Here is a 15,503-nt window from a genome sequence, read left to right as displayed (position 1 = left end):
GAACCAAGGCCTTGAAATATGACATTCTTTACTAATGAAAGCCAAATTGAGCACTTTTTACAGTACAATTAAGTTTTATTTTATTTTTAAAAAACATTTTCTAGACCCCTTGAACTTGGCAAATAAGACTGCACACAGCCATATTGTGCCATCAGCCCGTTTCGTGTCAAGGTTTCTCCGCCGACACACGATGCATTAAATTGGACGTTAGGCCTTGATATTAGGTACTACCCTAAGGAAAGCCAAGTTTTCAGCAAATGGATATATTACTCCATGCTTTCATTTTCTTCATAGTTAGATGGCAGAAATGCACAAAGGAAATGGTTTGTAGTGTGTTTTATATATATACAGGGAGTGCAGAATTATTAGGCAAGTTATATTTTTGAGGATTAATTTTATTATTGAACAACAACCATGTTCTCAATGAACACAAACTCATTAATATCAAAGCTGAATATTTTTGGAAGTTTTAGTTTTTAGTTTTAGCTATTTTAGGGGGATATCTGTGTGTGCAGGTGACTATTACTGTGCATAATTATTAGGCAACTTAACAAAAAACAAATTCATACCCATTTCAATTATTTATTTTTACCAGTGAAACCAATATAACATCTCAACATTCACAAATATACATTTCTGACATTCAAAAACCAAACAAAAAAAATTCAGTGACCAATATAGCCACCTTTCTTTGCAAGGACACTCAAAAGCCTGCCATCCATGGATTCTGTCAGTGTTTTGATCTGTTCACCATCAACATTGCGTGCAGCAGCAACCACAGCCTCCCAGACACTGTTCAGAGAGGTGTACTGTTTTCCCTCCTTGTAAATCGCACATTTGATGATGGACCACAGGTTCTCAATGGGGTTCAGATCAGGTGAACAAGGAGGCCATATCATTAGATTTTCTTCTTTTATACCCTTTCTTGCCAGCCACGCTGTGGAGTACTTGGACGTGTGTGATGGAGCATTGTCCTGCATGAAAATCATGTTTTTCTTGAAGGATGCAGACTTCTTCCTGTACCACTGCTTGAAGAAGGTGTCTTCCAGAAACTGGCAGTAGGACTGGGAGTTGAGCTTGACTCCATCCTCAACCCAAAAAGGCCCCACAAGCTCATCTTTGATGATACCAGCCCAAACCAGTACTCCACCTCCACCTTGCTGGCGTCAAGTCGGACTGGAGCTCTCTGCCCTTTACCAATCCAGCCACGGGCCCATCAAGACTCACTCTCATTTCATCAGTCCATAAAACCTTAGAAAAATCAGTCTTGAGATATTTCTTGGCCCAGTCTTGACGTTTCAGCTTGTGTGTCTTGTTCAGTGGTGGTCGACTTTCTGCCTTTCTTACCTTGGCCATGTCTCTGAGTATTGCACACCTTGTGCTTTTGGGCACTCCAGTGATGTTGCAGGTCTGAAATATGGCCAAACTGGTGGCAAGTGGCATCTTGGCAGCTGCACGCTTGACTTTTCTCAGTTCACGGGCAGTTATTTTGGGCCTTGGTTTTTTCCACACGCTTCTTGCGACCCTGTTGACTATTTTGAATGAAACTCTTGATTGTTCGATGATCACGCTTCAGAAGCTTGGCTATTTTAAGACTGCTGCATCCCTCTGCAATATATCTCACTATTTTTGACTTTTCTGAGCCTGTCAAGTCCTTCTTTTGACCGATTTTGCCAAAGGAAAGGAAGTTGCCTAATAATTATGCACACCTGATATAGGGTGTTGATGTCATTAGACCACACCCCTTCTCATTACAGAGATGCACATCACCTAATATGCTTAATTGGTAGTAGGCTTTCCAGCCTATACAGCTTGGAGTAAGACAACATGCATAACGAGGATGATGTGGTCAAAATACTCATTTGCCTAATAATTCTTCACTGTGTGTGTGTGTGTGTGTGTGTGTGTGTGTGTGTGTGTGTGTGTGTGTGTATGTGTGTGTGTGTGTGTGTGTGTGTATATACATACATACATTCATTATATATATATTTGGTATTTATTACAGATGACTGTACTATATACCAAATATAAAGCTGAAAATAATGTTGTATGATTTTTAAATAATTGAAAAAACAGGTCTGAAAAAGTATGGAATTATGAAATGAAAAATGTGTATGAACCCTGTTTAGAGATAAAGTTTATCATCATATTTACCACATAAATATTTACTTAATTGTAGAAAGAAAAAAAAACTCACATTTTACATGCAACCTTGTAATTTACATTACAAAGATTTCCACCCTGATAAAATAACATTTGGCTCCTACAGCACAGTGGGACGTAATCTAATAAACATTTCACAAACAATTAGTCCTGTCTGTATTCACTAAGCTCAACCATTCAACTTTATCAAAAGGAAAATAATCAAACACATTTGATCTATATTTAAAGACCCCCTGTAGTGAAAAATCAAGTTTTGACTTGTTATATGTCTGTGTGGTGTTTTTAATGCTTTCAGACTAACCATGTACAAATTCATAAGTCAACACCATTACTGAGTATTTTCTCCTTAACTACAGTGAACCAAAGACTGTCTCAACTTTAAAACAAAAAAAAAAACTTTAAAACAGTTTAAAACTGCCCATTTCCTTCACAAACATGTAACCAATCCCGTTAATGTGCGGTCAGGGCGGTGCTCTTTTTATTATGAATGCAAATTTTTAGAAGACAGCTGTCTGATTCTGAGATGGCAAACGGGAACATGGGTTGTGTATCATAAGCAACACATTATTTGTTGTTTGATAACATAGTCAAGCCAATGGCTAATGATTGATATCAATTACCATTGTGTCTGATGATTTTACAGGCCAGTTAACACCGCACTGAGACAATTCATTGAGTTTTGTTGGATAAGTACAGGTTAGTTGGTTGCCAGGAGAACAGTGCTTGCCTCACTGCATTGTGCAAAGTTTAGTGGAGGGGGGATTATGGTGTGGGTTTGTTCTTCAGAGGTTGGGCTTGGCCCCGGCCCCTTTGTTCCAGGGAAAGGAACTATTAGGGTGTTTTCACACTTGGTTCGATTGCCTGGACCGAACCCAAATTCGATTGCTCCCCCTGTGAAAACGCCCTTAAAGGGGTACTTCAGCGCTGGGAAGATGAATCTGTATTTAAACTAGCTCATTAATGTAGTAAAAATGTGAAATTATTTTTTAAATTCTGTGCTTTTCTGTCTCTAGAAACTGTATTTTTGTCTCATGGTGGTGAAAGGCAACAATTCTCAGAATACTTCGCTGCTCTGAGGCCACTCACAAAGCCACTATACTGAATTAATGATCACTTTCCCACCACGGCCGCGTTCATTTTCACAAAATCAGTTTAGTTAGAGAACAGACACTACAATGTACTACAAGGGTCTGCAGTGGTGTAAAGTAAACGAATTACAAATACTCTCGTTACTGTAATTGAGTCGTTTTTCTCAGGAATTGTACTTTTTTTAGTAGTTTAAAAACAGTGTACTTTTACTTGAGTTAATTTTAAGTGATGTATCATTAAATTTACTGTGCTATTTTCCCTAAACCTGCAGTTGCTACATTATGTTTATTTATTTTTCCTGTCAACGTGATTGGCTAAGACAAATAATCAGTCCTGTGTGTCCATGCGTCACGCGTGTGAGTCCCGTCAAATCAACCATAGTGACCAGTGTGAGAGGCACGCGCGCTTTATAAAAGTAAATACAAATACAAGCATAAATAGTCTGTATTCTGTTAGCACTGCACAAGCTCGCGGTGCCATCTTCTGGAAACTCTTCATTTAGCTCGATTGTTTGCCAGGCTTCAGTGCATTATGCTGCGTTCACACCGCACGCGAATGATGCGAATAAATTGCTCTATTCGCGCGAAGTTGGACGCGTGAACATTTTGAATCCATTCGCCTCATTCGCGTGTGACATTCACTACACAACAGACGCGAATTCGCGTCATGGGAGGGGGTTCTGCCAGGCAGCGGCAGTCGGCAGAAGGACGAGCCGAGTTAAGGCTGCTCTCACCGGGGTTGATGAGCGCTGAGCTCCGCTGATCGCCTGGGTCTCACACCTCCGAAAACACCAGATCAAATTTTCAAATAGCTTTCTTAATAAATAAACCACATACTTGAGATATATATATATATATATATATATATATATATATATATATATATATATATATATATATATATATATATATATATATATATATGTATGTTATCGGGTTTACCTCAGCTCTCATCACGAGAGCTCATTAGGAATGTATGTCATTTGACTTCTGCAGCGTTTATACTGTGACACTAGCCTAGAAATCTAGACGCACCCTAGCGGCAGCAAATCTAATCTGCCCGCGAGTGTCGTCTAGCAACTCTCAATACCCTTCTGAGCTGTAATCGCCGAACTTTTGCCGGGCCAATCACATCGTGTATAGAGTCGGTGGGCGGGGCCATAATGACGATGGCCAAGTTGCGTTTGTGTGCTTCTAGTAAACACAGAAACTGGCGAACGGCGGTCTTTCGAATCAGCTTTGACCGCGACTCTGGAAGACTTGGAGTTAAGCTTTTCTCTGAGAAAAGAACAAAGAACGGCACTGAAGTCATTCTTAAAAAGGGAAGATGTGTTCTGAGTTTAGCCGACCGGCTACGGTGAATGTTTAATCTATCAACAAGCTCCGCTTCACCTTCGTTGCTCTGGTTGGTGTAGCGCTATCCTATCGCGTGCAGAGGGAGTTTGAAAGACAACCGTTTATCCCACCCCTCGGATTTAGCCCTGTCAATAGTGAATTTCCAGACCAAACATCTTGATGTGGGTCTGGCTGGTCAGGCTACTTACCGGCTGCTTCCAAAGCAGGACCGAACCTTTATCGCTGGGACCGCTCCGTCAAAAACACACTTCTTTGGTATGATTTGGTGAAGTCCTGTGACAGCAGTGACCGTGGAAATCCACTTTGCGACGCGACTGAAGCGATGTTGTGAAGCTTCCCGTCATTTCTGCGTTCAAATCGGTTCAAATGCAGCGCTGCCTTCCCGGAATGCTGTGCTGAAGCGTTGAAGTCGCTCGACGTCACCCATAGGAATATAGTGGAGTGCGGCGCGGACTATAACCAACATAAGTGTTCACGGACCACTGGATCTGCACCTGAGAGTGTTTCGGGCGTGCATTTCCTCTCTCCCTCTAGTCACACGCGCACGCACCCTACCGGGAGAAGAGCCCGTACGGCCCATACAAGGACCTTCCAATCTATTAACGTCAAGTCGAGCCATACTCGAAAAAAACTCTCCAAAACTTGTGAGAAACCGGAAGGAGTATTTTTAACACAGAAATACTCCATCAAACGTCCAACATTAGTTTTTGAAACTTTGTCTATGTTTAGGATGGGAATCCAAGTCTTTAAAGGTGTAAAAAGCTCAGTATGCATGAAACAGCATTTCACCCCCCCTTTAAGCACTTCCTATTCATAGACTGACCCTGTTGCACACATTAATCATCATAAAGTTCCAACACTCACTTTTATGAATTAATTTCAAGCAGCACGTTCAAAGACTCAAAAAAAACTTTATTGCAAGTGTACAATATAAACAATGAGCAGACATTGTTATAGTTGAATGTCCATCAGAGAGGTGCTATGAGAAAACAGAGACAGATGAAAGAACTACATGGGGGAGAGAAGAGAAGAAAAAAAAAAAAAGTTTTCCAAAATCAAACATTTATCTCGTCATATTTCCTCTTTCAGGGTTAGGGGTGAAAATTACAATAAGCATTCGTTTGAAAATCAAACGTCCAGTGTTGCTTTTCTAGTTGTGTTTAAGGATCAATTCAATATAGCTTTGAGTTGATCATTACCTGAAACAACAATTTGCTGTTTTATATTATAGGGGATTCATTTTAAAGCACAAAAGGGCCAAAAGTGCAATCAATATATAAAAAGTTCCATCACAGAATAAATAGTTCAGCACAGAGTAGAGGATGTCAGACTGACAACAGAAACTTTTGCTTAAGTACTTTAAAAGTGAACGTCAGTTATGAATGATTTATTAGAATATCGCTGACAAGCCATTTTTTCTGATGGAAGTTTAAATGATCACTGTGCAAGTCAAACACGGGAAAGGAAAATCCAATGTCTCTGAATAACACATTTCAATATAATGTGAGACAATACTGGCGTTTGCTTTAATACGCTGACAGAATTATAGTGAACGGTACAAAAAAAGCAAAAGATTAAAATGCTAGAATAATATTACAGTATTTCAAATAAATAAAAAGAATCAAAAACACACTATAGGGATAATTACTTTGACATAAAAAATAAAATAAAAAATCAGAAGAGCTCAGTCACCAGTAGTTTAATTGATGTAAGCTCAGCTTCACCAAAAAAAAATGATCTGAATCATGCAAGGATATGAATCCAAACTATCATACAGTAGCTTTGTGGTTAAACTGTCACCAGTTCTGCATGATTGGCACATGCATTGTATTCCTTTTGGCTGCATTAGTGATGGCAACAACTTGAAGAGGAAAAAAAAAGGTTCTTGCAAACTAGAAAGAAACAGTCGATGCTCTTTACATATTCCAAATGTGCAAATATTAGAGCAGTATTGATCTGGGTCTTCCTCGCTACTATTACAGCTGAACGTTGAGGCATATTCCTGACAGACATCTACATTTTAAACATCAGTTTTGCAGTGGGGGAAAAAAAACACCTTTTGAACACCTACAAAATTACATTACTGAATCTACAAAAAAGTATTTACAAAATACAAAAGGAATGCTTTTATAGAGTAAACCTTGAAGAAACCACTGTTCCATTTTTGTGGAAATGGAACGACAAATTTATGTGACTCTGGAACAAGAAGTCGCTGGTAAGACGCATCGGATCGGTCCGCGCAGATGCCCGCTTGGGGACATAACCTGGGAAAGTCTTAATACAAAACACACCATTGTGTAACCAAACCTGTAATACTCGTGGAGGTAAATGCATATCCGTTAGAACACGAGGGACGTTTGCATGAGAGAACCCGCTGGTAAAATAGCACAAACGCACATGTTGCACAAGAATAAGAACATCACAATCCAAGACAATGGCATAGATACAAATAAACATGCTTGTGATTTGGCTTTGGTTGCTGGTTACCAAAAAAATAACTGTTCCATGAACCGAGATCCCAACCGAACAAACAACAGTCACTTTTGGACAGAGCTTTTGGTGACGTCTAAGATGCCACATGGCAACAATGTAAATGTTAAAGGGATGCTGCACTGAAAAATTAAAACTGTCATCATGATCTAATTTCCTATTAAGTACGATGTTCCAAGAATGTCCAAGGCAAGCTTCTTTTTTCCATACAATGAAAGCGAAATGTGACCGTCAGGCTGCAAAAAAAGCACCATAAAAGTATCCCAAAAATAGTCTGACTTGTTACCTATACTCTGATCAAACTAAAGATGTACGTTGTTATACACTAACTACTTCCGGCTTCTACCTCAGAATGCCGGCTCATTATTGGCCAACGCTGTTCACGTGGGCACAACGACACGTGTGATGTTGACGCAGGAGCTGGCCAATACTGAGTCGGCGTTCTGACGTAAAACCCGGAAGCATTGCACTGTGTTTGCTATGTGAACAGCCTAAGAGAATGACATGGAAGAGAAGAAACTGTTGAATAAAGTCGTTAGTTGTGTTGTTTTGTTTTGTATTCTCATCGTAACATTAAGGTTGAACCACTGGAGCCACATGGACTGTTTTAACAATGTCTTTACTACCTTTCTGGACCTTGGAAGTTTGTGTTCTGAAGAGGAAGTTGAGGGCGAGGAATTAATGACAGAAGTTTCATTTTTGAAAAAGACGTGTGATCTAAAATGGATGAAGATTTTTTGGTGAATGGCAATGGCACTTCAGAAGACATGGAATGTAGCGTAAAAGCCATACAGACCACTTTAATGATGCCTTTTGGTCTTTTTGAAGCTTCACAGCCTCTGGTCAACATTTGCTTTCACTCTATGGAAAAGAGCAGCGTAAACATTGCACTAAATTTCTCCTATTGTGTTTTATGAAAAAAACTAACATCATACCCGTTAGGAATGACATGAGGGTGAGTAAATGATGACAGTACTTTGTTTTGTGCAGAATTATCCCTATAAACATCAAATGGCATGAACCATGAAGAGGTGAGAGGTTGAAGTATTTGGAAGAAATCTGAAGGCTGGTAAAGTGTAGATTGGTGCCGTGTCCATGTCGTTCAACAGCTCTCAAGCAGCCTTACACAATCGTTTGATTATACATTAAGGCCGCCTGACTCTAGTATGACATTTTCGCTCATGTGATCATAAATTGCACTTCGGTAAATATATGCATTTGGTGTCATTGCTTGATGAGTGCTGAAAAGTTGGAATGTAACTCAGTGAAAATCTTACGGATGTAACACGTTATTTTGTGTGAACGAGCTGACGAACATCTAAAGAAAAAATCGTCCAAAAAGGTTCTATTGCTCCAGGAATATAAAAAATTACATAAAATGGCTTTACTATAAAACGGTCCAAACCATCAAACAGGTTTAGGACTTTAAAAAACAAAAAAACACCATTGAGTGGACAAACAGCCCTTTTTCAAACATTCATCTCCATATGTTAAAGGGATAGTTCCCCAACTATGAACAATCCGTCATCGTCTACTCACCCTCATGTCGTTCCAAACCTGTATGACTTTCTTTCATCTTTGGAACACAAAAGAAGATATTCTAAAGAACGTGTCACCCGTTTTGTCCATATAATGAAAGTGAATGGGGTCCAAAACCAACCTTTATTAAATGGACAAAGAAAGACTGAAACGCTCAAAATATCTTCTTTTGCGTTCCACAGAAGACAGACGGGCATAAGGGTAAGAAAATGATAACCAAATGTTCATTTTTAGGTGAAGCACCTCTCAATGGCATACTGAATACACCTCATATATCTTACGTTCTGTCTGTCATAGCTTAACTGTTGCTCAGTTACAAAAAAACAAACAAAAAAAAAACAGGGAAATCTGCATAATTTTGACATCAGAGCAAAGCTGAGACCTCTCTCCATGCTAATGGCTCAAAACAGCTGGTGCATAGGCAGTTCACACAGTGATTATGTGACGGAGTACTCTTTAGTACAAGAATAGCATGTGATTTCGAGGGCGAAACATTTGTTGTGTTTCTCTCTGCAGATTAGGGATCACCTGGATGTGAAGTATGAGTTTGGCCTTTCAGCCATGTCCTCATTAAAGGCTATTTTTTCTTGACCGCGGCCAGTTCTTTCTGAATGTCAGCGAATTTGGGCCGATTCTCAGGCTTGTACTCCCAACATCGCTGCATGATCCTGTACACCTCGTCTGGACACTTCTGCGGGCAGGACATTCTGTAACCTAGGTTATACACAAACAAACTTTCTATGTCAGTTGTTGATGGTGGATATGAAAGATTATTAAAAGGCTAACAGTGATTTTGTTACTTATTTTACTGTATAGTAATTAAAAGTGAAGTATGTATGATATCTTTAAAGGGATACTTCACTGCCTTTTCATATTAAACTATGTTATTCCCTTAACTTAAACGAGTTGATACATACCTCTCTCGTCTCAGTGTGTGCACTTAATCTCTCTGACGGGCAGTGACGATCTGATAGCATTTAGCTTAGCCCACTAAGCCCAGTTCATTCACTATGGTACCAAACAGAGATCAAGTTAGAAGTACCAAACACCTCCACGTTTCCCCTATTTAAATACAGTTACACGAATAGTTGAATGATCAAATATGGTGACAAAATAAAGCGTGGCGCGTTTCTAATCTGATTAAAAAGGAGAACTATAATGTATGGCGGATTAGCACTTCTGAGAGTACTTCCGCTCGGCGCAGTAAAAAGTCCCGGCCCTTCCCTCACATCTCCCTATTGACAGAAATGAGAGAGTGAGGGGGAGATGTGAGGGAAGATGTTTCGGCCGGGACTTTTTACTGCACCGAGCCGAAGTACTCTCAGAAGTGCTATTCCGCCATACATTATAGTTCTCCTTTTTAATCCGATTAGAAATGCACCACGCTTTATTTTGTCACCATACTTGATCGTTCAACTACTCGTGTAACTATATTTAAATAGGGAAAAGATGGAGGTGTTTGGTACTTCTAACTTGATCTGTTTGGTACCATAGTGATGAACTGGGCTTAGTGGGCTAAGCTAAATGCTATCAGATCGTCACTGCCCGTCAGAGAGATTAAGTGCACACACTGAGACAAAAGAGGTATGTAACAACTCATTTTAGTTAAGGGAATAACAGTTTAATATGAAAAAGCAGTGAAGTAACCCTTTAATGTTAAAATACATTATCTTATCCCAATTTATTGTTCATTGAATACTAATTACTGTGCCGTTAATGGGCATCATCAAAACATTGAGGGTGGTCCACTCATATTTATCAGTCTTTCCAGCTCAACCTATAGACTTTATGTAGCCCCGCCCATTTTCATTTCATTTCATTTCCACAGCATGAAGGTAAAGTCTTACGGATTTATGAATGAACCGCTCCTTTTAAAATCTTCCCGGTTTACGGACATTTGTTATGACATCCGCGTCAAACATTTCAATGCTCATGATAACTTTCATTAACTGTACAATAAGTAAAGATATACAGGGTTACCAACAAAAAAAACATTTCAAATTTCAAATACAATCAATATTCTAGGGCTGGGCGATATGGCCTAAAAAAAAAAATCCCTGCATTTTTCACAAAATATTCCCATTCACGATTTAAGCATGTGAATAAACCCAGACTATTCCACAGTATAAATGGGCACCATATCTTTTGCAATATACAGTATACATATTAGAGGTTTATGAATTGATATGCAGATAAAATTATCTTTTATTAACAACTGTAATGTGCAAAAAAGTATTGGAAAAATGTAAATATTATGCTCTTATTAAATATAGGTAACCATTGTTCTTCAATAGTCTCACACTGAACTGACCTCGAGCTTAAGTGATTATTAAAAGGACTCTTTACTTGTTTTCTGTGTAATTTGAAGAAAAGTTTTGTTTTTCATGAGACTTTGTGACTTCCTACTTTTCTCCATATATTATCTACTGGTTATAGTGGGCACTTCCTATCTTTTTAAAATAAAAGTCCTTGTTTGCCACAAAATCGTGTACATAAAAATAAAAAACATTTTTTTTTTTGACTATTTCTTCCACAATACCCCTTTAAACTTTTAGTTTTACAAATCATCACATTAAAAATTACATTAAAATTGACTATTTAGAGCTTTGAAGTGCTGGAAGTAAGTGTGAAGCTCTTGAAAACCCCAGGAAAGTGCTTGATTTTCAATCTTAAAAAGTTGTACGAACCCTGAAATAAATAATGACAACAACAACATTAAATCCATGTGGTGTTACTACAGTAATGTGAATGTTGATTTGTTCCCCACATCAGCTCTGTTTGATCTGATATCTGTGATATATAACAGAGTTCTTCTACTAGATTTTGCAGTAGCGATGTTATTAATTCTGTGGTGAATTTAAAAGCTCTCACTGGATCGAGATTGGCCTGTGTATGAGCTTACGCTGCATTCGTTGTTTGCGTAGGTCAAATGAGTACCCGGGGTAGCGCAGTTCCGTTCAGTCTAGGGGTTTTCGATTCCAGGTTTTTTGGAGTCGACTCTGATTCCCGACTCCCACTGTGGGAGTCTATGGAATCGACTCCCCGACTCGACAGTTTTTACACACTTCAATTATTTCCCCCCGTCAAAAAGTCTTAAAATCCTCTTATTAAAACCACACACTTTTACCGTGGCAATCCAAATTAGTCCAATTTAGCGATGCCGATGACTTCAGTGGCTATCAACATATCTATGTATCTTTTGCCAATACATAATTGAACATAGGAAAAGTCACGAAAAAAGCTGTTGTGGAGTGATGGCGCTAAACACACATGATCATCGTTTTAAAAGGTGAGTTAAAGATACTATACATAAAATAATGCACACTTATTGATGCATTTCTTCTTGATGTGAGTTCTTATGATTTATAGTTAGGTTTCATGGGAAACCCTATTTATTGCATTAATATCATACATACATACATACATACATACATATATATATATATATATATATATATATATATATATACAGTCTTGTTCAAAATAACAGCAGTACAATGTGACTAACCAGAATAATCAAGGTTTTTCGTATATTTTTTTATTGCTACGTGGCAAACAAGTTACCAGTAGGTTCAGTAGATTCTCAGAAAACAAATGAGACCCAGCATTCATGATATGCACGCTCTTAAGGCTGTGCAATTGGGCAATTAGTTGAATTAGTTGAAAGGGGTGTGTTAAAAAAAATAGCAGTGTGGCATTCAATCACTGAGGTCATCAATTTTGTGAAGAAACAGGTGTGAATCAGGTGGCCCCTATTTAAGGATGAAGCCAACACTTGTTGAACATGCATTTGAAAGCTGAGGAAAATGGGTCGTTCAAGACATTGTTCAGAAGAACAGCGTACTTTGATTAAAAAGTTGATTAGAGAGGGGAAAACCTATAAAGAGGTGCAAAAAATGATAGGCTGTTCAGCTAAAATGATCTCCAATGCCTTAAAATGGAGAGCAAAACCAGAGAGACGTGGAAGAAAACGGAAGACAACCATCAAAATGGATAGAAGAATAACCAGAATGGCAAAGGCTCAGCCAATGATCACCTCCAGGATGATCAAGACAGTCTGGAGTTACCTGTAAGTACTGTGACAGTTAGAAGACGTCTGTGTGAAGCTAATCTATTTTCAAGAATCCCCCGCAAAGTCCCTCTGTTAAAAAAAAGGCATGTGCAGAAGAGGTTACAATTTGCCAAAGAACACATCAACTGGCCTAAAGAGAAATGGAGGAACATTTTGTGGACTGTTGGGAGTAAAATTGTTTTTTTTGGGTCCAAGGGCCACAGGCAGTTTGTGAGACGACCCCCAAACTCTGAATTCAAGCCACAGTACACAGTGAAGACAGTGAAGCATGGAGGTGCAAGCATCATGATATGGGCATGTTTCTCCTACTATGGTGTTGGGCCTATTTATCGCATACCAGGGATCATGGATCAGTTTGCATATGTTAAAATACTTGAAGAGGTCATGTTGCCCTATGCTGAAGAGGACATGCCCTTGAAACGGTTGTTTCAACAAGACAATGACCCAAAACACACTAGTAAACGGGCAAAGTCTTGGTTCCAAACCAACAAAATTAATGTTATGGAGTGGCCAGCCCAATCTCCAGACCTTAATCCAATTGAGAACTTGTGGGGTGATATCAAAAATGCTGTTTCTGAAGCAAAACCAAGAAATGTGAATGAATTGTGGAATGTTGTTAAAGAATCATGGAGTGGAATAACAGCTGAGAGGTGCCACAAGTTGGTTGACTCCATGCCACACAGATGTCAAGCAGTTTTAAAAAACTGTGGTCATACAACTAAATATTAGTTTAGTGATTCACAGGATTGCTAAATCCCAGAAAAAAAAAATGTTTGTACAAAATAGTTTTGAGTTTGTACAGTCAAAGGTAGACACTGCTATTTTTTTGAACACACCCCTTTCAACTAATTGCCCAATTGCACAGCCTTAAGAGCGTGCATATCATGAATGCTGGGTCTCATTTGTTTTCTGAGAATCTACTGAACTTACTGGTAACTTGTTTGCCACGTAGCAATAAAAAATATACTAAAAACCTTGATTATTCTGGTTAGTCACATTGTACTGCTATTATTTTGAACAAGACTGTATATATATATATATATATATATATATATATATAAAACACTAGCATGGAGGAAGCCTATAATTAAAAATAAAAGTAAGCACTCAGATAAATGTGTGAGACAAAGTTTCTGCGACAGCCCTCTGTGTATCTCGATCTATTAGCTACGTCAGTGTTTTACCTCCCGCCCGCTTAATTTCCTTCACTACTTTGTTATAGTGCACTCAACTGCCATTCATTTTAGATGAGAGATTTAGTAAACAAGGACACAGCAATAGAGTCGACACAGAGAGTCGATTCCTGTACTGGAGTCGACCCCAACTCTGGGGTATTCAGAGTCGAGGAATCTTTGGAGTCGACTCCCCATCACTAGTTCAGACTTCAAACACGCTTTGCAGCGGGGTATTGTTAATTGTTCTGCGAAACACCGAAACAATTACAAATGAAACTGTATGTTGTAAGACACTGTCCTTGTTGTTTATGGCAAACGCACAGGGGGAGGGCTGAGCCATTACGGGAGCCCAGAGGGGAGCGTCGGCGGATGTTAAAGAGAAAACCGATTAACATTCACACAAATCGTCGTAAACTACACATTCGAATGAATCGATAAAATCGATTTATCATCTAACCCTACAATATTCTAAAGCTGCTGCACGCTTGTTTCTCTGCCGTATAATATCTATAGAGTGCAACAGGTGGGTTCTTGAAGTGCGTATTATTTCAGCTTTTTTTAATTTTTATATATTTATAGTTATGTTTAAAAGCTAAATTTCTGGTGAACTACATTGCCCATGATGCTGTGTAGAGAATTACACCAATCAGAGTCAAAATAGCTCTTTAGCTCCTCCCACTCTCATGAAGTACCTCAAATGATGAAACTGAGTCAATCTCTCTACGCTGTCATTTAAGTACTTAAAGGGATAGTTTAAGGTAAAATTTTAATTAGCGCATGATTTACTCACCCTCAAGTCATCCTACGGGTTTATGACATTCTTATTTCCGATTAACAAAATGTGTTATATTAAAAAAGTCCTGGCTAATCCAAGCTTTATAATAGCAGTGACTGTTGCTCTGTTTTTAAAGTCAATAAAAATTGCATCTGTCCGTCAAATAACGTGTACCACACAGCTTCAGGGGGTTTGATGTATCGATGCGTTTGTGTAAGCTAAATATCCATATTTAAAACTTTATAAAGTAAAAGTTTCGGCCGCTCGCCTTCCATTTGTAAATGAGTAGTTTTATATTCTCCCATTGTTTTTAATTTGATCTTTGTCTTTTTGTCCAATTTTAAAAAACCTTTTTGCTTCAAATCAAAGTGTTATTTACCTCATAGCTGATTGGCTTTAGAAAACATGCTAGCAATGTGTTAAATCATGTTTGAAAAACACTAACAACATGTTAAAATGCTTAATCATGTTAGAATCATGCTAGTCATGTAAAATGGTGATAGCAACGCATGCTAGCAATGTATTACATCACGATACAAAACATGCTAAAACTTGTTGGCATTGTGATTATATTGCCTTTAAAAACTACTTAAAACTACTTTAAACCTCAAACAGAAAACCTTCAAATTTCAAGCTTTTAAAACTTTCTCGTCAGGCTTTCTCAAGCCAACATCAGAGTTTGTCCTGACAAAATTAATGGGAAAAATAGTTCCGGAACCAGCGCTGCTGATAAAGGGGACGGACACTGTTGCACTCTCTAGAGACAGAGCGACACGCGTCATAATCTGAAAGCCACGCCTACCGGAGGTGAAAACAAACCAACCGTCTCCATTGACTTTCTATTG

At 38.6% G+C, this 15,503-nt stretch overlaps 1 protein-coding gene across 1 annotated transcript in view; it reads right to left on the bottom strand.

The window, feature by feature from the left end:
* Positions 1-5,502: 5,502 nt before the first annotated feature.
* The window catches only part of fer (fer (fps/fes related) tyrosine kinase), a 68,205-nt gene continuing 58,204 nt past the window's right edge, over positions 5,503-15,503 (bottom strand). Inside the window, exon 19 of the mRNA XM_067437843.1 lies at positions 5,503-9,350. Coding sequence (XP_067293944.1) covers positions 9,214-9,350 — 137 coding nt within the window. The 3' untranslated portion in view covers positions 5,503-9,213. The remainder of the gene's footprint in view (positions 9,351-15,503) is intronic.

Source organism: Pseudorasbora parva, chromosome 3, assembly GCF_024679245.1.
Source record: "Pseudorasbora parva isolate DD20220531a chromosome 3, ASM2467924v1, whole genome shotgun sequence".
NCBI classification, from domain to species: Eukaryota; Metazoa; Chordata; class Actinopteri; order Cypriniformes; family Gobionidae; genus Pseudorasbora; species Pseudorasbora parva.
Note: the sequence above shows the minus strand (reverse complement) of the source record. Positions and strands in the feature narration are given on the sequence as shown.